The following is a 23,367-nucleotide window of genomic DNA, read 5'->3' on the forward strand; positions in this document are numbered from 1 at the left end:
AGTTTGGTTTGGACTTTTCTGCTGATGTAAAGTTTTATGTTTTCCACATAGTTAAGTTTATCTAGAAAGTTTTTTCTCTCCTTCAGATTATAAAAACATTCATTGATCCATCTTTTTATTAATATATATATATATTTGTAATTTATAATTTGTTTGGAATTTATTCTGATTTTACCTGTAAAGTAGGGATCTAACTTTGAATAGACTAATTTTCCCCACTGATGTATAATGCAATATTTTATCAAATACTAAAATTCTATATTAGTACATAAGTCTCTTTCTAGACTTTTGAGTAATCCCTTTGGTTTTGTACCAGTATTAAGTCATTTAGGCTACTGTATTTGTTATTTGTTGAAATAAGTCTTTCTTTTATCAGATATTTGTTTCACTTTTTAACACAAATATAAAGGCGTTAAGCCTAAGGTAAAAGGGATTCTTTTACTAAAGTTGTTTCCATTATTGAAGTGAGAAAAATGTAACCAGAGGGTGATGTGGAACTTTCCCCATGAAAAGCATTGTAGTTGAAGTGCTAAAAGTTGTGCTTCAAGGGAGTTTAAGTGGCTTTAGTTGAACTTTATAATCTAAAAGTTTGTTTATAAAAAGTATTTCTACAAGAAATGTACCTTGTATTTCTACTAAATAAACAACTCTCTTTTAAAGCATTAGTTTTGTTCATTAATTAGTGACTCCCCTTATATTTTAATCTTAAAGTGTTTTGGTTCTGTGTAGGTATAGAAAACTCTGTCAATTTTATAATCATTAAATAAGAATTATATTTACGTAATTATAAAAATAATAGTCTTTAGTCATTTAAATGATTTTTGACATTTTTCAACAACAAACTCTACTAGAGTCTAGGAACTAGACTGCACTTTTTATTTTTTGGAGATGGAGTTTCACTCTTGTTGCCCAGGCTAGAATACAATGGTGTGATCTCAGCTCACTGCAACCTCCGCCTCCGCAGTTCAAGAGATTCTCCTGCCTCAGCCTCCCAAGTAGCTAATTTTTTTTTTATTTTTAATAGCAGAGATGGGGTTTTACCATGTTGGCCAGGCTGGTCTCAAACCCCTGACCTTAGGTGATCCACCCACCTCGGCCTCCCAAAGTGCTGGGATTACAAGCGTGAGTCACCATGCCTGGGCCTAGACTGAACTTTTTTTTTCTGAGATGGAGTTCACTCTCGTTGCCCAGGCTGGAGTGCAGTGGCACGATCTTGGCTCACCACAACCTCTGCCTCCTGGGTTCAAGCAATTCTCCTGCCTCAGCCTCCCGAGTAGCTGGGATTACAGGCATGCGCCACCACACCTGACTAATTTTGTATTTTTAGTAGAGATGGGACTTCTCCATGTTTGTCAGGCTGGTCTCGAACTCCCGACCTCAGGTGATCCACCCACCTCGGCCTCCCAAAGTGCTGGGATTACAGGCATGAGCCACCACGCCCAGCCTAGACTGAACTTCTTGAGAGCAGTCGGGGCTGTGTTTGTCCTTTGAATAATTTTTTTCTGTTGAATGAACGTATATGCATCAGTAAATCCCCTACCCAAAGTAGGCTGTCAGAATGTTTACAGAATTGAGTTTTAAAAACTGAAATATAGTAAATGGTTTGGAAATTTAGGAAAGATGGATATAATTTCTTATTAATGTAATGCTCTTATTTTATCTTAGGTGACCGAACTAGCAGTTGCCCAGTGATCTTCATATTAGATGAATTTGATCTTTTTGCTCATCATAAAAACCAAACACTTCTCTATAATCTTTTTGACATTTCTCAGTCTGCACAGACCCCAATAGCAGTTATTGGTCTTACATGTAGATTGGTAAGTCTTTCTGTTCATTAAAAAAATTGATTATAATATTTTAAAATTCAAGCTTAATTGCTGACACTGCTAGTCTTTTTTCACTTATTTAGGTCATTATATTAGGCATTTAAAAAATTTTGTTTCAGCAGTGCCTGGTGTATTTATCCTGCTTTCAACTCAAATTGAGGAAAACAGTTTAGTAGTTACCTTAGCCCATTAATGAATACCTCCCTCCTCCCAGTGAAATTACTGAAGAAAAAAGTATGAAATCAGATTATGCTAATAAATATAATTTCTACATTATCAAGTAATGAGGCGGTTAAATCTCACCAATATTTGAGAAAACTTGGTAATAGTTTTTATTTTAAGATTTTTTCCCATATTTTGAAAAGGCTTGAAATCAACTCTAAGTAATACTATTCCAACTTTCAAAGTACACATCTCCAGAAATGGAAAAGATTCTACCAAGCACTGACAGTAGATAGTGGCTTCTTCATTCCATGGGATATTTTAGAATGATTTTAACTATAGTCTCAATATCACTATCACTTTGCCTTGTGAAGGCTCTGTACATATTGAACCATGTGTACCTTTGGACAGCAGTACAGGCCTTTTTGTGTTTACCTTCTTACACACATGTAGTATGAACTTACTGAATTCAGATAAAACTGGTATTGAAGAGTGCCTTGGCCCATTTTGTGTTGCTATAACATAATACCTGAGACTTGGTAATTTTTAAAGAAAAGAAGTTTATTTATCTCACAGTTCTGCAGGCTGAGAAATTCAAGCGCATGGCACTGGCTTTGTTGCAAGGGTTTTCATGCTGCATGACATGGTGGAAGGTCAAATGGGGAACCGATACGTGCAAAAATGAACCAGATAGGAGTTGGAACCTCAATTTATAACAACTCACTGTCTCAAGAACTAATCTATCCCCATGAGAACAAGAACTCACTCCAGTAAGAAGGTGTTAAATCTATTCATGAGGGTCCACTCCAGTGACCTCCCACTGTTGCACTGGCAATTAAATTTCATCATGAGATTTGGTGGGGACAAACCATATCCAAACCATAGCAAAGTTGTCTCTTTTCTCATGCTATGACTGCCATGCCTCCATAGCTTTCTTGCAATCCTCTTCCCCTTCCATTCTCAGCAGATGTGTCAGGCACATTTACATGTTCACATCTCCTTTCCTACAGCCCTTTTTCGTTTTCAGAAAAGTGAAACTTTTTTCTAATTCATATTTCAACAGTCCTCCTTCCAGTGCTGTTTCTCTATAGAGTGACTGTCATTTGCCCCTCCTTCCCTGTGCTCTAGAGCTTATGATACATGGCTTTAGTAGAAACATCCCTCATACATCACTGGCTGGTGCTCCACATATCTTTATTCCTCCTTGCCAAAAGCAGCAGGCGATGACAAGGATCAAAGAAGCATCCTCCTTCTTGCCAAAAAAAAAAAAAAATCTTCCTTTGGGTGGAAGTGGCTGTGGTGAGTGTTGTTGACCCAATAATGGACCAAATAAAATGCCAGTAACTTCTTAGCAGTGTTATCAGATGTTCTTTTTTATTGTATATATATAATTCTCCAACTGTGTAGTTCTTTCAAGTGTAATTTTTTTTCTTTTTCTTTTTTTTTTTTTTTTTTTTGAGATGGAGTCTTGCTCTGTCGCCCAGGCTGGAGTACAATGGCATAATCTCGGCTCACTGCAACCTCCACCTTCGGGGTTCAAGCAATTCTCCTGCCTTAGCCTCCCGAGTAGCTGGGATTACAGCCACACACCACCATGCCTGGCTAATTTTTGTACGTTTAGTAGAGATGGGGTTTCACCATGTTGCCCAGGCTGCTCTCGAACTGCTGACCTCGTGATCTGCCCCCCTTGGCCTCCCAAAGTGCTGGGATTACAGGCGTGAGCCACTGAGCCTGGCCTCAAGTATAATTTTATCTGTGTATCCACGTTTATAGGGAGAGAACAAAAGTATAGAGGGAGTAGTGACTTTGCCAGCAAGCATCTTCTTCCCCATTGGGAGTAATTCCATTTTTGTTTTTTTGTTTTTGTTTTGTTTTTACTAGTTCCTGTATGCCCACATTGCCAACTTCTGTCATTACTGCCTACTACAAAGACAGTATTTACTTCCATCTCTTTTCATTCCCAAATTTAGGGTCTGAATTGTTGCTTGTATAGATTATTACTTCCACTGTCTACCTATATGGGTGACCTAGAACTCTTTCTTAATAGAAAATAAATGTACAATATCTGAATCTCTGAATATAACCTTTCTTGTCTTTTAGTTCTCATGCTGGCACTATACTTTTCTTTGACCTCATAAAAACATTCAAAATTTTTTATTCACCCTCCCACCTCCTACCTCAGGCTATTAGTCTTTCCTGTCCACCTTCCCAAACTAACCATGATCCCATTTTGATCACTTGAATTCTTTCCTCTATATCATGATTTCTTCACGTAGGTATTATGAGAGTCATCTGGCTAGATGTGGAGATGTATATTTCTGGGCTTAAACTACTCCCCTTTTAAAAATCTTTATAACATTTCAACAATATACGTAGGAAAGAATAAATAATGAGCCCTGAATTCCCTTCTCCACTCATTGCCAAGATTCAATTACTACAGACTAATTTTATTTATCCTCAACATCTCCTTTCATTCCTGTATTATTTTGAGGCAAAAACTAGGTATTATATCATTTTATCAGTAAGTACTTTAGAATGTATTTTTAGGAGATAAGAGCTCTTTAAAAATATATTTCCCTAATATAATTGTTATATTAGCTGTAATTCCTTAAAGTCATCAAATATCATGTCACTGTTTTTAAAACAGCTTTATTGAGATGTAATTTATACCATACAACTCACTCATTTAAATTATACAATTAACAGGGTTTTTGTTTATTCACAAAATTGTGCACAATTCACAGAGTTGTGCATTTATCACCACAGTTTAAGAGCCACATACCTTTTAGTGATCACCCCAAATCCCCTGTTCCCTCCCCAGCCCTATGCAACCACTAATCTGCTAATCCACTTTCTGACTGTTCAGTAATTTTGGAATCATACAACGTATAGTTTTGTGTGACTGGCTTCTTTAACATGTTTTCAGAGTTGATCTGTGTTACAGCATATATCAGCCCTTTATTCCTTTTTATTACCAAATAATATTCTGTTGTGTAGCTATACCACACTTTGTTTATCCATTCATCAGTTGATGGACATTTGGGTTGTTTATATTTCTTAAGCTATTAAAAATAATACTGCTGCAAACATTCACATACACTTTTTTTGTGGTTATCTGGTTTCATTTGTCTTGGTTGTATACCTTGGAGTGTAACTTAAGTAATATATATTATACTATACTGTGTATATATAGATGTATATATACATATATAATATAAATTATATGTATTATATATAATATGCTGTGTCCTATAATATATTTTGAAAAATTGCTCAAGTTCATTATTAAAAAGAGATTTAGGAATGACAATTCCTGCAATATATGTGACTTAGGAAGACAGCTTACCTATTGTGCTTTTGATGTCTTGGATAGTTTGAATGCCTATCAGTTTTGTGGAAGTATTTTCTTCATTTAAGAACACTTCGTATGTCCTTACAAGCAGTACATATTAGTTATCCTTTGGTTTTTAGTGTTCTTTGACAGTAAATTTGATTCCTGATTTCTTTTTAAGGAAAAATAGCACAAATACAAATAGAGTCTAAAAGCATTACTATAAAAAAAAAAAAAGCCGTAAGATAACTTACGAATGCCATGTTGCATTTCTGCCACTTTCCTCTCCTAAAGTTGGTTCCTGCTGCCTATCATGCTTTTAATTTTTTAATCTCAGTTCTTCATAGAATGTACAGAATTCCTTATTGACACTCTTGGTGTTACTGTGACATATAGCTATTCAATATTGTCAGTTTTTTTAAACGGTCATGTTGGGTCTTGGAATGTTACAGATTAGCTGAGAGTAACATGGTGGGAAAAAGGCATGACATCACCAAGCCAGCAAATGCCTGGAGGTGGATTATTTAGTTTGCATAAAATGTTTTAAATGTTTAATTATGTATTGTAGACTAAACATTACTAATTATAGGTGATAGTTTACTTACACCTCTAACATTGGTACAGTGTTTTTGTTTTTTTTAAAACATTCATCTTCCTTATAGAGATTTCTGTTTGTTTTTAAGGATATTTTGGAACTCTTAGAAAAAAGAGTGAAGTCAAGATTTTCTCACCGGCAGATACACTTAATGAATTCATTTGGTTTTCCACAGTATGTTAAAATATTTAAAGAACAGTTATCTCTACCTGCAGAGTTTCCAGACAAGGTTTTTGCTGAGAAGTGGAATGAAAATGTTCAGGTATCTTAAAAGGCAATAAAGCTAAATGTCCCTTGCTATATGATTTAAAGCAATTAAAACACAAATTTTAGAAATTAGTAAATTAACACAAAGTTTCTAATATTGCTGAAGGATAATGCTGCAGTAATACAAATTATATACTTTTTAAAAATTTTCTTCTTATAACAGACAGTTGAAATGTCATTTCTCCTAAATTCTATCTCAAAAGAACATCACAGTTAAGCTTTAGGATTTATGTTATTAGTTTGAAGTAAACTTTAATGAGGCTTTAGTTTTATCTATATGTGGTTTATATTTTAGATAATTTTATTTTATATATTTTACATATTTAACAATAATAATAAATAGTAAATAATGATAAATAAATGTTAATGACTCATACCTATTCTGTGTGGATTTTTTTTTCTTCCAGTTTTCATTAGCAACTTCAGCTTTTATTTTGTTGGGCCTTAAGAGGCAGTACAGACTGTGGCACCTCCAGTTATATTATCTAATAGGTGATCACATCTCACAGTCCCTGGAGACCTGAGAGTCTTAGATACAAAGGCAGGTTCATATGTTGTTTTAAAGATTTGCCACACCTTTGAGACTATAAATTTACCTGTGCTTAAAATATTCTCAACACACTAGCATTTTAATCTTACGCTGTCAAAAAGTTTCAGTTGGCAAAGAGAAAGGAGGAAGTATGCATGTGTGTGTGTATTTAATAATATAATTGAAAAACATCATTAATGAATAAGTCCCTTATGCTAGAATCTCAAAAAATATTGGCCTCATGAGAGTGGAAAATAATATAGAGTCCCTGGCTCTGAAGGAATTGGGAAAAACTGATTTATAATGTTAAAATACCGGTAAGGATAATTAGATCTTTGAATAGAATTACACAGTCTATATTCACTGACTCCATAGAAAGGATTGTTTTGTTTTAAAGCAATAGTGGTAGATTGTATTTTTACCATGAATTTTTAAATACTAATACTAAATTGGAAGCGTTTTGCATTTAGTTTGTTAAGTGATTATTGTTTGATTATAAAATATAGTCTCATGTAAGCAGTATTTTGACACATTTCATTTTTTTAAAATATCATAAAAGTTTATTGAACAAAATGTAATTAGTGCAAAAGAATACATGATAAACAGTGGAAGTTTCCCTTAAGACTATATCAATTCTCCTTTCTTCTACTATGGAATAATTACTTGGTCTACAACATTGCAGAGTTTACATACATGCTAAATATGTTGTTTTTACATAAAGGACTCAAAGCCTACATATTTTTATATTACTTTTTTCCCATTGTTATGATTAATAATTCCCTGTTCTTTTTCTTAATACAACTGTACATAATTGTATGTAAAAATAGCTGACATTATCTTTAAAATTCAGATATTATGCCTTGATATAATTAGGTATGGATTCTCCCTTCCACTCAATCTTTCCTGAGACTCGGGTATTTCAATTACCTGACCAAGTGTCTTTGATACTATTTCTAATTATAGGATTCCATCTATAGGAGCACCTTCTTTGTAGTTGGTACTCCCACATTGTCCCCTTTTACTGGGGTCTGGTGTGAACCAGACCTCTGGATCTTCAGCTTTTAGATCTACTTTTCAGTGCCTCACAGACTTTCATCTTCTACAACTCCTGAACTGATTGTCTTATTCCACCAGTATGTTTTTCTGGCTGTTTTAGAGATTCAAATGTAGTCTTTCATAGTATTTAAATGTCTGTACTTTCCATGGGCTTTTTTTTTTCCATACCTGCTCACACTTAATCTTCCTAAGGTAACTACATGGTCTAGGTTGCACTGTGCCATTTTTCATCCACTTTCCTTCCCAACTGTGTTGCATTCTGAGCATCTCAAATTGAGTCTATAAATAAAGAGGATGCTGGGAGTTACTGGTGAAGAAGTATAACTGCTTCTTAGAAAATGGTAACCATGTGTTAGTAGCATAACTAATCTACTTTCTGGACTTTTGTTGCAGACCTTAAATCCCCTGCATGTGAGCACTATCTTGTCATCATTTTGATAGTCTTAATAGTCAGTTTCATTAAGTAGAACCAGCATCACTGGTGTTTGTGTCTCTGAGTTCTAATATTTTCTTCCCCTATCCTGATCATCTTGTGCCTGTCTTTGGTATGTGAATAAAATGAGCTTCACTTGAACAATCTGTCAGCACCATGGTCAGAGTCCCTGCCTTGTGGAGTAGGGTGGTAGCTGCATTAAGGGAGCTATTCTTTCTCTTAGTGCTGATTATCCAGGAAGCTATTTTGAATGGCAGGATTAAGCCAATAGCAGTGATACAGATAACAGGTCACACATGGAATCTCATCCAAGAAATATCTTCAGGATAAGATTGAACCTTGATATCCTGCCTAATTTGAAGGTTTGTTTTAGCCCTACTTCAAATGAGTCAAATAAGCAGAGTAGACTCTATCTTAGCATGGCAGTATAAGAGGGATCCTTTAAAAAGAACATTTAAAAGAATCATACCTTATTCTCCTCAAATGAAATCTCCCAAAGTACTGTAGCTTATGTGGTTGTTGATAATAGCCTTATCCTCAAATAGAGTATAGTGTTTGAATCAAGATGGAATTAAAAATATAATGAACAAGGTTAGACAATTTTTTTTGTTTAAATGGCTCATGTAGATAAGGTAGGCATTTTAAAAAGCAGAATAAGTAATTATAGAAGCAAGAAGGCGATAGCTTTTAGAAGGAGGGGCAATTGGAGTCAAACCACTAAAAAATAAAGAGATAAAGTAGGAAGGTGGAGTATAGAAGATTAACCTTTGAAGCATCATGTCAAAGAGAGGCAAATACAGGTTTTAAAAATAATTGATTCTTGCAGAGAAAATTTCTTCAATTTTGTCCCAGGTGATTTTCTTTAGTTTTCCTAAGTGCTCCGATTTTACCACATCAACTTCTACAAGTTACAGATTACAGAAACCAAGACTATAGTTTGCCTGTGATATTTAGCCACATATCTTCCATATTGCAATTTTAAAACTGGAAAAGCTAAACAAATTTTTTTTTAATTTCCAAAAGGTATTACTTTGTTTTTTTTATGTTCACCCTGTGTACTTCCAAGGATATTCTACCGTGTTTGTGATAGAAAAAGATATAGTAACCAGAAGTCCTTTAAAATACAAAGAGAAGACTAGAAACAATAGCAAGGGAGTGGGAACTATAATTAAGATAATATATTTCCTGAGAGTATAAAATTTTATTCCAGTAGACTAGAACTTACTTCTGAATCTGGTCTTCTTAGAGTGGACAAAGTAAATACATATAATTACAGCTCTAGAAAATACAGAAATGCTTAGTTTTCTGGGCTTTTTTTTTTTGAAAAAGAATCCTTATTCCATGCAGATGATTTTTGAAAAATTATGACAATCTTTTCCAGGCCTTTCTTGGCTCTGCTACTTCTGAATTTACTCTTTTTTCATCTAATCTTTTCTTCAATGCCAGTGTTCCTCACCTTCCATTCAACCCTAATTACTGCAGTCACTTGCCTCTTTAGATGGTACTTTCTCAAAGGGCCCTGGTGATATTTGAATTTCTAAAGCCGTTAGCCTCTTCTCAAATATATCTTTTTACAAAGTAGTTTATATTGTTGAACCTCACTTCTCTCTTAAAACTTTGTTCCCTTGTTTTCTAGATCTCTGCTCTGTCTTAGATTCTCTTCCAGTCTTTGGTATCTTTCTTAATTTCTTAGTTTTTCTCTTTTCCCACCTACTACTTAAATATTAATAATCCAAGATTCATTTTTTGACCACATTTCACTTTTCACAGGCCATTTTGTTTCCCATAGATCATCTTTGATTTTTATCTTCTACCTTTCAAACCCTTCCTTCTCTTCTGCTACCAGTTAATTCTCTACCAGATGTACTCCTATAAACGTCTTAATTCTTTTTTCTTCATAACACTCAGATAATTCCGACCCACTTTACCTCTTGTCTGGACAGCTACCTCCAGTTAGGTTTTTCTGCCTTTTCTTTTTGTACATTCACTTTGCCAGTAATTGAGACTCCAGTACGTGACTACTCATTTTCTGCCAATGTGATAATTTTCCTGCTACTCATGCTGTTCCCTGTAACTGGAATGTTCTTCCTTCTTTTTTAAATCTCTTGTCTCATCCAGTTTAAGCATTCTTTGTAATACTTTACCTTGTATCCCTAGGTACAGTAACTCATGCACTTCTGTTTTTGTGCTGCATTTTGTTCATTTCACTAGTATGACTGTGTAGTAGTTTCCCTTATTCAAGTACGAATTTGGGGTTAGCCAGGATTGTTTTATCATTGTGTTTATTGAATTAACATAAAGAACAGGATAAGAAAATTAGTAGACTGGAAACTTTATTTTGGTTTTAGTGTTCTACAGATAAGACCAACATCTATTTAATAATGAATTAATATTAGATAGAGTTAGTAAGGTACACCAACCAGTAAGGCACAGGATTATATTTAGGTTTTAAACTACATCTTTCCTCAATTTTGGCTTTTTTTTTTTCCCTTTAGTATCTCTCAGAAGATAGAAGTGTGCAAGAAGTACTACAGAAGCATTTCAATATCAGCAAAAACCTGCGGTCATTACACATGCTATTGGTTTGTATTAGTTTTGTTTTATTGTTTGTTGCTTTGTTTTTGTTTTTAATAGTGACGGGGTCTCACTTTGTTGCTCAGACTGGTTGCGAACTCCTGGCCTTAAGCCATCCTCCCACCTCTGCCTCCCTAAGTGCTGACATTACAAGCATCAACCACTGTGCCCAGCCTACTTTTATCATTTTCTATCTTTCATTAGATAATTAAGTTTTTATGGGAATTGATTAAACCTGTAGGTAAATTTTGGGAGAATCGACATGCATTGGAACACTACATCGAGTGTTCCAATCTCTGAATAGGGTTCATATCTCCTTTTATTTGATTTCTTGTTTGATTACTTTCATCAGCATTTTATAGCTCTTACTACACAGATGATGTACTTATTTAATGTGTATACCAATATTTAATTTGTTAGAACAATTGTAAATGGGTTTTGAAATTTTGGTTCCCCACATATTCATTACATTTCCCACATATTCATTACATATAGAATATGTGATTGATTACATATATATACATTAATATATAGAAATGTGATTGACTTATAGTCTATGCTGAACTCACTTATTCTAAGAGGTTTTTTAATAGATTCCTTGGGACTCTACATTTTTCACAAATAGTGACTTTTTTTTTTCTTTCCAATCTGTATGCCTTTTATTTCTTTTCTTGCTTTTTTGCAATGGCTAGAATTTCCAGTGTTATGTTGAATTAGAGCAGTGAGAGTGGACATCCTTTCTTGTTCCCAGTCTTAGGAAGAAAGGATTCAAACTTTTACCATTAAGTATAATGTTAGCTGTAGGTTTTTTATACATGTTCATTATCAGGTTGAGGTAATCCTCATCTGTTTGTAACTTGCTGAGAGTTTCTTATAAATGGGTGTTGGATTTTGTCAAATGCTTATTCTCGATCGTTTCGCATGACCATGTTTCTCTTTAACCTGTTGATATATTTGATTATGTTATTTTTTGAGTGTTGAACCAGCCTTATATACCTGGAATAAATCCTACTTGGTTATGATGTTTTGCCAAGTAATTATATCTTAAGCTTACATAATACCAATATCAAACAAGAAGTACTTAATTGTTCTGAAAATTAACTTTCTTCACTAAGAGTATTTGGTTTTAGTCTAATATTTCTAGAAAATTATGGCAAATACCTTTGAAAGACAAGATAGTTTTGGTTTCATAGAAAGGTCATTTTTAATAATAATAGAATAATAATGACAGTAGCTACCATTTATGGACTGGCATATGAGCCAAGTACTGTTGATACTAGTAGTACCTATATTATGTCTGGCCATTGGAATAATCTTATTTTTTATTCTTACCCCTAAAGAAATTGAGGCTCCTTAAACTAAGTAACTTGCCGAAGGTCACACTACTAGTAGATAACAAAGCCAGGACTTAATCCAAAGCTCTCTGGCTTCAAGTTTGTGTCCTACTTGGCTGTATGGTTCACCCATGTTTATATACAAGTTTTCTTTCCTCATTGCTGCTTCTGCTGAGGAATTTAAGTCTTTTTATCCCTATTTACTTTTCTTCTATTGTCAAAAGCATACTGCCATTTTCAGCATATCATGAAGGAATTTGGGGACTAGTAATTTTTAGAGGAGGGGTGTGTGTGTGTGTGTGTATGTATATATATATACACACACGTCTTCATCTGGGAAAATATCTCTGCCTCAGTATTGTCAATATTAACGGCCATTGTTCTGCCATTTTTCTATTACATTTTTAATTCATGGTAATGAATTAAATAATGGCTTGTTTTTTGTCATATGGGATTCTACTTTGAGGGCTGCTTACTCATATTCTTAGCTCATCCCATTATTTGTTGTCATTGTCTTACTGTGGAAGCTCATTATAGATTACAGATTTTCAGCCTCTCCAGTAACCAGAGAAATACTACAATTAAACTTTTTTTTTCTTGCCAATCTAGTGGGTGTTAAAGGTTATGCTTGATGGTATCATGACTGTGACTATTAATATTTATTGCTGCTGCCAATGTAAATACGTGTAAGTGCTTTGGAGAGCAATTTATTTAGCAAATTAGGTAACTAGAGAAACATACTAATTAGAGAAAGTCTAGTTACCTAATGCACAGGAAGACATGTCCACGGTTGTTTATTACAGTCTTGTTTATAATTGGGAAAAAAAAAGAAATGAAAGATGTCTGTCAATAGGAAATTAGGAAATGAATAATCATGGATATATACAAAGAAATATAACGAAAAAATGAATAAAACAGATTTGATACTGCCTCAACATGGGTAAAACCTCACAGTGAAGAGAGTTGTGAAGATACAATATATTTATATAAAAGTTGAAAATTACTCTTGTATAATACATGTATATGTAGTAGAAGTATTAGGTTGGTGCAAAAGTTACCATTACTTTCAGTGCCCAAAATGGCAATTACTTTTGCACCAACCTAATAGTATAGCCATACTTGGTTGTTTTATGTGGGGAAGAGTCCAATCCGGAGGAGATGGGCTTCAACTCTAAAATCATATTTCTTAAGCAGGTAAAGTAGTCATAGATATTTATTATTCTCTGTTGCCTTTGTATATGTTAAAAAAAATTTATGCCTTTGTGTCCTCATAGCTTAGCTCCCACATATCATATCAGTGAGAACATATGATGTTTGGTTTTCCATTCCTGAGTTACTTCACTTAGAATAATAGTCTCCAGTCTCATCCAGGTCATTGCAAATGCTGTTAGTTCATTCCTTTTTATGACTGTGTAGTATCCATAGTATATATATACCACATATATATATATATATCCATATATATATATATCCATATATCCATAGTATATATATACCACAGTTTCTTTATCCACTCGTTGATTGATGGGCATTTGGGTTGGTTCTACGACTTTGCAATTGTGAGTTGTGCTGCTATAAACATGCACATGCAAGCATCTTTTTCAAATAATGACTTCTTTTCCTCTGGGTAGATGCCCTGTAGTGGGATTGCTGTATCAAATGATAGTTCTACTTTTAGTTCTTTAAGGAATCTCCACATTGTTTTCCAGTGGGGCGAGGGATAAAAGACTACAAATATGATGCAGTGTATACTGCTCGAGTGATGCATGCACCAAAGTCTCACAAATCACCACTAAAGAACTTACTCATGTAACCAAATACCACCCATACCACAATAACTTACGGAAAAATGAAGTTAAAAAATAAAAATTAAAAAATTAATAACTAAAGGAAAAAGGAAAGGAGAGAGAAAGGGAGGGAGCACTGGCAATCTAGGTCCCAACCAGTAGGAGAATGAAGGACAAGGATTGCCAAACTCTCTGCCCAGCTAATCAGTTGTGCCCTTGTTAAGGTGAAGGAGAGTTTCTTGGATAATTATATCCCAAATATTGCATGGCACATACTACTAAGAAACTATTTATTGTTTATTTGAAATTGAAATTTAACCAGAGGTCATGCATTTTTATCTGCTAAATCTTCTGACCCTAAATGACCAAATTTAACTTTCATGAAAAATACAAATAAAGAAGGAAGAAAGGAAATCTTCAAATACTTGAGTAGCAACTCTGGTCCAGGACCTCTGTTCATTTTTGAACAGAGAAGCAGCACAAGAGAAGGAGACTGTGCTTTCAAGGAGAGTTATTCCTGAGTATAAATGTGCTGTTTTCTTTTCTTTTTTGTACAATTGAACATAAAACAGCTAACTTGTGTCTAAATTAATACTAACCTGGCTGGATGATTGGGTGGTGAAAAAGTTAACAAGTAAGGCGTAGATCTGCCTTTTGGGCTTGTGTTTGGGGCTTTTATTAGTAAGTATTCTTAATTATTTTTAGTTTCTTCTCCTTGACCTACTCCTCTTTAAACATTGTTCTTCCAAGCAGTAAGTAAACAAGTTATGCAACTGGGATGGGTTAGAGAGAGCAGCAAGAACTTTTTTTATGCTTTACATCTGCAGTTATGTGACACACAAATTGAAATACTGTATTTTAATACAACTGAGTTTGAGAATACCTTCCTAAGCATTAATATTTACTCTCCCTGAAGAATTAACTATACAAATTCAGAAGTTTTGCACAGTATCTCCAAAATGCCCATGTAAATACGTAATTGTTTTTCTGATCTGTCTTTCCCTAGATGCTTGCTTTAAATCGAGTAACAGCATCGCACCCATTTATGACTGCCGTAGATCTAATGGAAGCAAGCCAACTGTGTAGCATGGACTCGAAAGCAAATATTGTACATGGTGAGAACCCAGCCTTATTTTTTAAATTGTGGTTTTTAAAACTTTGAATTTAGATAATGGAATGTTTTTAAAATTACAATTAACGTGGGCATAATGCTTTATAAAATACTTTCGTATCCATATAGCCTTTAACTTAGTCCCTTTAAAGGTACTATCACTCCCATTTAAAGTGAAAAAAAATTTGACGCTCTGCCTCTTTTGCCACATTGGAAATCCAGGTAAGACTATGTTGCTGATGTTATCATTGTATCAAGAACTACTGAAGAGCATTCTCTGGGTTTCAGCCATTTTGGGTTTGTTATTTCCTTTTCCAAATGTAATGAACCCTTTCCTCTCCGGGGAAAAAAGGAATACACAGATTTGGATATAATTTCCAGGAGTTTAGGAAGTCTCTAGATAAATCCTACGCAAAGGCCCTATGTGATTTAAAGTCACATAACAATTGAAGTTTATTTTGTTTACTGTGGGCCATATGGTGAGTGCCTGATAATATTTTGCCAATCTTTGTGACATTTCTAAAAGTTTAAAAATATCCTTATTTTGCAGATATGAAAAAAACTAAGCTCAGGGAGGTTAAGTAACTTAAATTTATATAGATAATTGAAACACATTGAAATCTAGAAGAATCTTGACCTTCTTCACCCCTCAGAACCATAGATCTTTCACTATATTGTATTCTTTGGAGAACAGTTATTTCAGTCTTATGTGTCATTAAACTGATAGTTTTTTTTCCCTTTTACTGTAGGTCTATCAGTCTTGGAAATCTGTCTTATAATAGCAATGAAACATTTAAATGACATCTATGAGGAAGAGCCATTTAATTTTCAAATGGTCTATAATGGTGAGATGAGACTTAAGTAGCTTTTTTCTGACTCTTCCCCACTGCTTATTTGAAGGTATAATGTTGTCATTGCTTTCTACTCAGAGTTTCAGAAGTTTGTTCAAAGGAAAGCACATTCTGTTTATAATTTTGAAAAACCTGTTGTCATGAAGGTAAGATTTAGTTTGCTGTCATTTTTCTACAGACAAGTATATTTTTTACATCCAATTTGATTATGTATTAAAATTGCACTTTCATTTTTAAACATTAAGTATTATAGAGATTTTTTTCAAAACAAGAAAATTATCTAAAAATGAAATATTTTGGAAAAATCTGAGGAAGTGACCGGTTGTTTTAGTTTGTGGAGGTATACTGCCCTCTGCTGTCTCTTCAGAGCACTTGCATCCCGAAAACAACTATTCAGTATAGTGTGTGATATAACCTTTCCCTTTCCAACCCAAGGATTGGCTTTTATAATCTCAGCAGTAAAAGGAGAAAACAATGAAAATTAGAGCCATTAAGAAACTTAAAAGACAAAATCTTACTGGCCTTTGAGGGCATACAGAGAAAGTGTTATTTGGGGGCTGAGTCATGAGTTTTACAACTTCAGGACTTCATGTAGATTACCATTGTCCACTACAAAGATAATGTGAGCCATGTAATGTAGTTTTAAATTTTCCAGTACCTGTAAGAAAAATAAAAAGGTTTAATTTTAATTATATATTTAATGCAACATATCAAAAATATGTCATTCTATAATCATTATAGAAGAACAGTAAGGTATTTTACATTCTTTTGAATTAAGTCTTTAACATTTGGTGTACATTATATTTAAGCACATCTCAATGGCCTAAATGTTTACTGGAAATTCTTGCTGTTTAGATTCCATAAAATGTATAGCTGAGAAAGTAAATTTACATTTTGAAATTGTTCTAAACATGCTCAGAATTTTCTAATAGAACTAAATATCCATTTTTAAGTTTAAAAAAAAAATTGAGTCACACATTGAAGTGCTCAGTAGCCTAGCGTGGACAGTGCAGCTCTTGAAGATTTTAAGGAAAGAAACTTTTAAAACAGTGGATTCCCCAAGTCCATTGGCATCCCTTATAGGCCCTAGTAACCAGAATTTCATTTCTTGTAGCAACAAAAATGAGTACAGAGCATTGCCATTTCTTCAAAGAAACAGGAAATGTATTTTACAATACTGGAGGGTTTTTTTCCCCTAATAGTCTTATTTTGTGAGAGTTGTGAAAATGGAAAGGTTACCCAAGTATTTAAATTTTTTTTTTTTTTTTTTTTTTTTTTTTTTTTGAGATGGAGTCTCCTGTCGCCTACGCTGGAGTACAGTGGCGGGCGCAATCTTGGCTCACTGCAACCTCTGCCTCCCGAGTTAAGCGATTCTCCTGCCTCAGCCTCCTGAATAGCTGGGATTACAGGCGTGCACCACTATGCCCATCTGATTTTTGTATTCTTAGTAGAGACAGTGTTTCACCATGTTGGTCAGGCTGGTCTCAAACTCCTAACCTCATGATCCGCCCACCTCGGCCTCCCAAAGTGCTGGGATTACAGGCGTGAGCCACTGCGCCCAGCCTGCATTTAAATTCTCAATAATTTGTAGCTGCTCATTTCTGAATTTTCAATTATGAAGTATTTTGCTATTTAGAAATGTTTTAAATCTGCACAGTTCTATTCAGCTCTTAACACCTGCAGCCTCCAGTATTTTCTCATGTTCAGATATGAAGGTATCTGAGCTGTTTCTCTATCAGAAGAATTTATGTGATACATAGAGAATATGTTCCAGTGATGTTTTTACAGTGAGTTGTAAGATTCCTGAGGATTCTATTATATTCTATTTCAGTGTATCATTATTTAATGGTTAGTATATCATGATTTAATGGTTTGTTTTTTTTCATAACCTAATAACGTACCTAACACAACACTCAAGGTTAGAAAAGATATAATAGGTGAATATTAAGGATAAGAGGAAGTAGACAGGAAAGAGCCCTATTAAGATGGGGAGATGGAAGAAGGTTGTGACAGTCTCAGTCAGACTTCTTAGAGGAAACAGGAGCCTGTCCCCTCTCCTCCATGTCCATACTAGCCTGCTGAATCCTTTACTTACAGGATCAGCTGAATCCTTTACTTACAGGATCAGCTGAATATGTCTAGTTGACTCAAGGATCTTTTTCTGCCTCCCTCTGTTACAGCTGTGTTACCTTTTTACATAGCAAAGCAAAAATAGAGACAGACAAAATATAAATGCAAATCTGAGTAGCCTAGGGAATTGATCAGAAAGTCTTATCTGATTCTTAGGTTTTTACAGAGAACTGGAAACTATTTATTAAAGTACTAGGAGGAGCTATGATAGAGAATGAGGCTAGGAAGAAAACCATATTGTATATATTGAATTAAAGTTTGCCGTGTTTACATTCAACAATATATGGACAAGTAAGTGTGCACTGACACTGTTTTACCTGATAATATGAGTTTTCATGGGGTTGTGAGAGTTTTTTTAATCCTATTGATTGTTGTTACATTTTGCTTCCCAGTACTCTGTTCTGCAGCTGACCAAAATGCTAACTGTTCTCTGGGAGAGAACAGGAGAGTTGTCACTCTCCTCTCCTATTCAACCTAAACTATTTCTTTCATCTTTCAGGCTTTTGAACACTTGCAGCAATTAGAATTAATAAAGCCCATGGAAAGAACTTCAGGAAATTCACAGAGAGAGTACCAGCTGATGAAACTGCTTTTGGATAATACTCAAATTATGAATGCTCTGCAGAAATATCCCAACTGTCCTACAGATGTGAGGCAGTGGGCAACATCCTCACTAAGCTGGTTATGAATATAACCAGTGACTTCAACTTTGGCATTTCATTCATACTTCTGTAGAGAACGGAAAACTATTGTCCATTAACATGATATGCTAAACATTCTATAAACATTCTTGTATTTATGTGAGACTTGCCCATCTACTGTCTTGGCTGTGTCTTGCCTTTTAATCATGAACAGTTACATGATTTATAATTTCACTGATTGAGATTACTTTGTAAGTAGCTGTTCAGAAGAATAAAATATGACTGTTTTAGGGACTAGACCATGTGCTTTTTTAACACTTATATATATAATGGTCTATTTGAAGAGCTCACTTCAACCTAACAGCTAGATGTCTTTACAAACCTTAAACCAAAGGAGTAAAAAAAACAATGGTAAGCACTGAAGTATAATAAGTAACCTTTGGTACAGCAGGTTTGCTGCAGTGTTTTTTTCTGTCCACATGCAAATTTTGGATTCTATCCCAGACCCAGGTTTTCTAGTTCAGGAGACTAACCAGCTTAGTCAGAAGATGGTTCCATGGAAGAAAAAGGCCAAGGAGTTTGAAGATTTTTCTTCTAGACATCTCAAAATGTGGTACTCATACCATCCACATCAGAATCCCTTGTAGGATTTTCTAAAATTACAGATTGTTGAGCCTACCATAGGTCAAAAGGACTGGAATTTTCCTTAACAAGTATAGTCATGGCACCACGTAACATTTTGGTCAATGACATTGTATAAAGGGTGGTCTCATAAGATTATACCATATTTTTACTGTACCTTTTCTATGTCTAAATATACAAATGTTTTACCATTGTGTTACAGTTGCCTACAGTATGATTACAGTAACATTCTGTACAGTGCTATAGCCGAAGAGTAATAGGCTAGGCTATCTGTATAGCCTAAGTGTGTAACAGGCTATATACATATCATCAGGGTCTGTGTAAGTATACTCTGTGATGTTCATACAGTGATGAAATCACCCAAAGACACATTTCTCAGAACATAGCCCCATCATGAAGTGACGTGACTACCAGAGATTTCTGGAAAAGCACTCCCAAAAGTAATGAGATGTGTATGGCAATGTTAACTGAACCTGTTTGTATTAAAAAGTAAATCCCTATGAGGAATGTGGAAATGTCAGTCAAAGCATTGTCTTTTAAGTAAGTTCCAAGATCCATGAATTAACAGAGGCATATATTTAAAATGAAATTTAATGAGCACTTAGTGACTTCATTTGTTCAAGAATATTTGATTGCCTATTGTGTGCACGGGAGGTTTACAAAAGACAGACTGTCCCTATGCTTGTGCAGCTTACAATCTATTTAACTATTAGAGGCCCTGTGAGATGTAGGCACTGTTATTTACAGATGAGAAAACTAACACAGCAGTGGCAATGCTGGGAATGGCCAACAGGCTTGGAATTCAACTCAGTTTAGCACCAAAGCCAGTGCTATTAAGACCTGAAGTTCAACAGTGGATTCCTTACCAAATAGTTTTTAAAGTATGCTCTAAGGAACAATGTTTTAATGAAATCTTGGATACAAAGTGGAATAAAAGGTTTCTGAGCATAAAGTAGCTCTTCAGTAGTTACAACCTATTCTTTTGCATACATAGCCTTTCCTTCCCTGCAAAAAGTTAAGCCTGCTAAGTATTCAGATCCCTGTCATTTACTTTTCAGCAGTCTCATTCAAGCTAAGGCTTGCATACTCAATCTGTGCCGTAGTCTACACATTTTTAGGGGATATTTCACCAAAATACTTGACATGGTAACATCACTATTATATACTAGAAGCAAGAATTTTACACTTATGCTCTAATTGATCCTTTAAAAAAATTTTCTGAACTATTTGAGGAAAGTATTATTTGTCTTAAAGGGTAACAGCCTCATGAAATGACTTGAGGATTGCAATTTCTTATTAGCTTAAGATGTCACTTAAAAGCTGACAGCCCTCATCTGTCTCATTGGCTACATAAGAGCTGCAGAAGATCCATCAATAACCAAGTACAAAGAAAGATTTTAAGACTAAGTACCAATTGAGGTAAACATGAAACCATTATAAAGCAAATTTTAAAAAAATACATTAGGAAAAGTTACGCAAATGAAGTGTATGCCTATTATATTCCCAAGGCATTTTTGTGGGGAGGAACAGTGCTGCTTGTTGGCCTTTCCATATTCCCTCATACAAAAATGCTAAAATCTATTCGCAAGAGTTTTGAGCTAACTTCGTCTCTTAAATTGCTTAAATTGTCATCAATAAAAACAAATCTGAAAAACCCTAGTTTAAAAAGCGGTTCAAGAATAATGTAAACTTATACATATAGCTTGTTTTCTTAATTTACTAGAGGAGGAAAAATATAACCAAAAAATGCATGAACTCCTGCTTTTCAATCTGATTACCTCAAACTGAAAAGCAGGTGAAGGAGGAATATTTCAGTGTGTTTTTACATCTGTATTCCCTCCAAGTGGCCCAGCAGAAACGGAATTCTTGTTAAAATGACTGATTCTTGTGCATGTGAAAGGCTCTGGGGAATGAATACCTGTTTGGTCCAAACTTACTGTATCATAATGCTGTATATGTTGAAAATGTAATACCTGTTAATGTCCTAAGGAATCACGTTTTGCAGAAAACACCGTAAGAAACACTTCAGTCTTTCTGTAGTTTCTATGCATATTTCACCATGGTTCGCACTCTCATCCTCATCTGGTTTAGAAAGCAATTCAGTTTCTTTCAAACCACCATAACCTAAGTGCTGCCCCATCCTTCACCTTTACCCTAGAAAATCTGAGAATCCATTGGTGTGTACTGTGTGACACAATGCCAACAAGCCTCTGGCTTCCTAATACTGGCAGGACCAACACACATACTTTAGTGGGAATATAATCTGTTTAGACGATAATAGAGGGAAATGCCATAATTAACAAATCTCCCTTCACTCACCACTATCCTCATTCTTGCAGTTGTCAAGGTGTAAGCCTCACTGTAAGTTACAAAGCTACCACTCCCCTCTTTAAGAACACATAGCTTAGGATTGCCTTGGCGATGCGGGCTCTTTTTTGGTTCCATATGAACTTAAGTAGTTTTTTCCAATTCTGTGAAGAAAGTCATTGGTAGCTTGATGGGGATGGCATTGAATCTGTAAATTACCTTGGGCAGAGTATGGCCATTTTCACAATATTGATTCTTCCTACCCATGAGCATGGAATGTTCTTCCATTTGTTTGTATCCTCTTTTATTTCCTTGAGCAGTGGCTTGTAGTTCTCCTTAAAGAGGTCCTTCACATCCCTTGTAAGTTGGATTCCTAGGTATTTTATTCTCTTTGAAGCAATTGTGAATGGGAGTTCACTCATGATTTGGCTGTTTGTCTGTTGTTGGTGTATAAGAATGCTTGTGATTTTTGTACATTGGTTTTGTATCCTGAGACTGTTGAAGTTGCTTATCAGCTTAAGGAGATTTTGGGCTGAGACAATGGGGTTTTCTAGATATACAATCATGTCGTCTGCAAACAGGGACAATTTGACTTCCTCTTTTCCTAATTGAATACCCTTTATTTCCTTCTCCTGCCTAATTGCCCTGGCCAGAACTTCCAACACTATGTTGAATAGGAGTGGTGAGAGAGGGCATCCCTGTCTTGTGCCAGTTTTCAAAGGGAATGCTTCCAGTTTTTGCCCATTCAGTATGATATTGGCTGTGGGTTTGTCATAGATAGCTCTTATTATTTTGAAATACGTCCCATCAATACCTAATTAATTTATTGAGAGTTTTTAGCATGAAGGGTTGTTGAATTTTGTCAAAGGCTTTTTCTGCATCTATTGAGATAATCATGTGTTTTTTGTCTTTGGCTCTGTTTATATGCTGGATTACATTTATTGATTTGCGTATATTGAACCAGCCTTGCATCCCAGGGATGAAGCCCACTTGATCATGGTGGATAAGCTTTTTGATGTGCTGCTGGATTCGTTTTGCCAGTCTTTTATCCAGTTAGAATGGCAATCATTAAAAAGTCAGGAAACAACAGGTGCTGGAGAGGATGTGGAGAAATAGGAACACTTTTACACTGTTGGTGGGACTGTAAACTAGTTCGACCATTGTGGAAGTCAGTGTGGCGATTCCTCAGGGATCTAGAACTGGAAACACAATTTGACCCAGCCATCCCATTACTGGGTATATACCCAAAGGACTATAAATCATGCTGCTATAAAGACACATGCACACGTATGTTTATTGTGGCATTATTCACAATAGCAAAGACTTGGAACCAACCCAAATGTCCAACAATGATAGACTGGATTAAGAAAAGGTGGCACATATACACCATGGAATACTATGCAGCCATAAAAAATGATGAGTTCATGTCCTTTGTAGAGACATGGATGAAATTGGAAATCATCATTCTCAGTAAACTATCGCAAGAACAAAAAACCAAACACTGCATATTCTCACTCATAGGTGGGAATTGAACAATGAGATCACATGGACACAGGAAGGGGAATATCACACTCTGGGGACTGTTGTGGGGTGGGGGGATGGGGGAGGGATAGCATTAGGAGATATACCTAATGCTAGATGACGAGTTAGTGGGTGCAGCACACCAGCATGGCACATGTATACATATGTAACTAACCTGCACAATGTGCACATGTGCCCTAAAACTTAAAGTATAATAAAAAAAAAAGAAAAAAAAACACATAGCTAAAGAAAAACTGCATATGCAAATCA

The 23,367-nt window shown here is 35.0% G+C and overlaps 1 protein-coding gene across 13 annotated transcripts in view; it reads left to right on the forward strand.

The window, feature by feature from the left end:
- Positions 1-18,921, forward strand: part of ORC4 (origin recognition complex subunit 4) — an 87,591-nt gene extending 68,670 nt beyond the window's left edge. For 10 of the 13 annotated variants that reach the window (XM_034954028.3, XM_055108467.2, XM_055108466.1 and 7 more), the window contains 7 exons: positions 1,666-1,817; positions 6,003-6,176; positions 10,695-10,781; positions 14,901-15,009; positions 15,755-15,850; positions 15,935-16,002; positions 18,486-18,921. In XM_034954028.3, coding sequence (XP_034809919.1) covers positions 1,666-1,817; positions 6,003-6,176; positions 10,695-10,781; positions 14,901-15,009; positions 15,755-15,850; positions 15,935-16,002; positions 18,486-18,674 — 875 coding nt within the window. In that variant the 3' untranslated portion in view covers positions 18,675-18,921. The remainder of the gene's footprint in view (positions 1-1,665; positions 1,818-6,002; positions 6,177-10,694; positions 10,782-14,900; positions 15,010-15,754; positions 15,851-15,934; positions 16,003-18,485) is intronic. The other 3 variants (XM_063595142.1, XM_063595141.1, XM_063595143.1) reach the window with 2 other exon arrangements.
- Positions 18,922-23,367: the final 4,446 nt, after the last annotated feature.

The sequence above is a fragment of the Pan paniscus genome, chromosome 13 (assembly GCF_029289425.2).
Source record: "Pan paniscus chromosome 13, NHGRI_mPanPan1-v2.0_pri, whole genome shotgun sequence".
Classification (NCBI taxonomy): domain Eukaryota; kingdom Metazoa; phylum Chordata; class Mammalia; order Primates; family Hominidae; genus Pan; species Pan paniscus.